Consider the following 556-nt stretch of genomic DNA (forward strand, 5'->3'; position numbering starts at 1 on the left):
TTTTTTTATAGTTATACCTTTTATAATTGGGGGATTCGGAAATTTTTTAATTCCTTTAATATTAGGCTCCCCGGACATAGCTTTCCCTCGTCTAAATAATATAAGATTCTGGCTTCTTCCACCTTCCCTAACTCTTCTTATTTTAAGAAATTTTATATATATAGGAACTGGCGCTGGATGAACCTTATATCCCCCTCTTACATCTAATATATTTCACATTGGACCATCAGTAGACCTGATTATTTTCTCTCTTCATATCGCAGGTATATCCTCTATTCTTGGTGCTATTAATTTTATTTCTACAATTATAAATATACATCAAAAAATATTATCCCTAGATAAAATCCCTCTATTAGTCTGATCAATTTTAATTACAGCAATTCTTCTTCTTCTTTCCCTCCCTGTTCTAGCTGGAGCAATCACTATATTACTCTCAGACCGTAATTTAAACTCCTCTTTTTTTGACCCAAGAGGAGGAGGAGATCCTATTCTTTACCAACATTTATTTTGATTCTTTGGCCACCCCGAAGTATATATTTTAATCCTTCCTGGATTT

At 33.1% G+C, this 556-nt stretch overlaps 1 protein-coding gene across 1 annotated transcript; it reads left to right on the forward strand.

Moving 5' to 3' along the window:
- Positions 1-4: 4 nt before the first annotated feature.
- LOC108754943 (cytochrome c oxidase subunit 1-like) lies at positions 5-524 on the forward strand (the record flags this gene model as incomplete). Its single annotated transcript, XM_018498028.1, is given in 1 exon segment — positions 5-524. A coding segment is annotated over 1 exon segment (507 nt), but the record flags the coding sequence as incomplete, so codon positions are not given.
- Between the last annotated feature and the right edge of the window lie 32 nt (positions 525-556).

Source organism: Trachymyrmex septentrionalis, unplaced genomic scaffold (assembly GCF_001594115.1).
Source record: "Trachymyrmex septentrionalis isolate Tsep2-gDNA-1 unplaced genomic scaffold, Tsep1.0 C3387404, whole genome shotgun sequence".
NCBI classification, from domain to species: Eukaryota; Metazoa; Arthropoda; class Insecta; order Hymenoptera; family Formicidae; genus Trachymyrmex; species Trachymyrmex septentrionalis.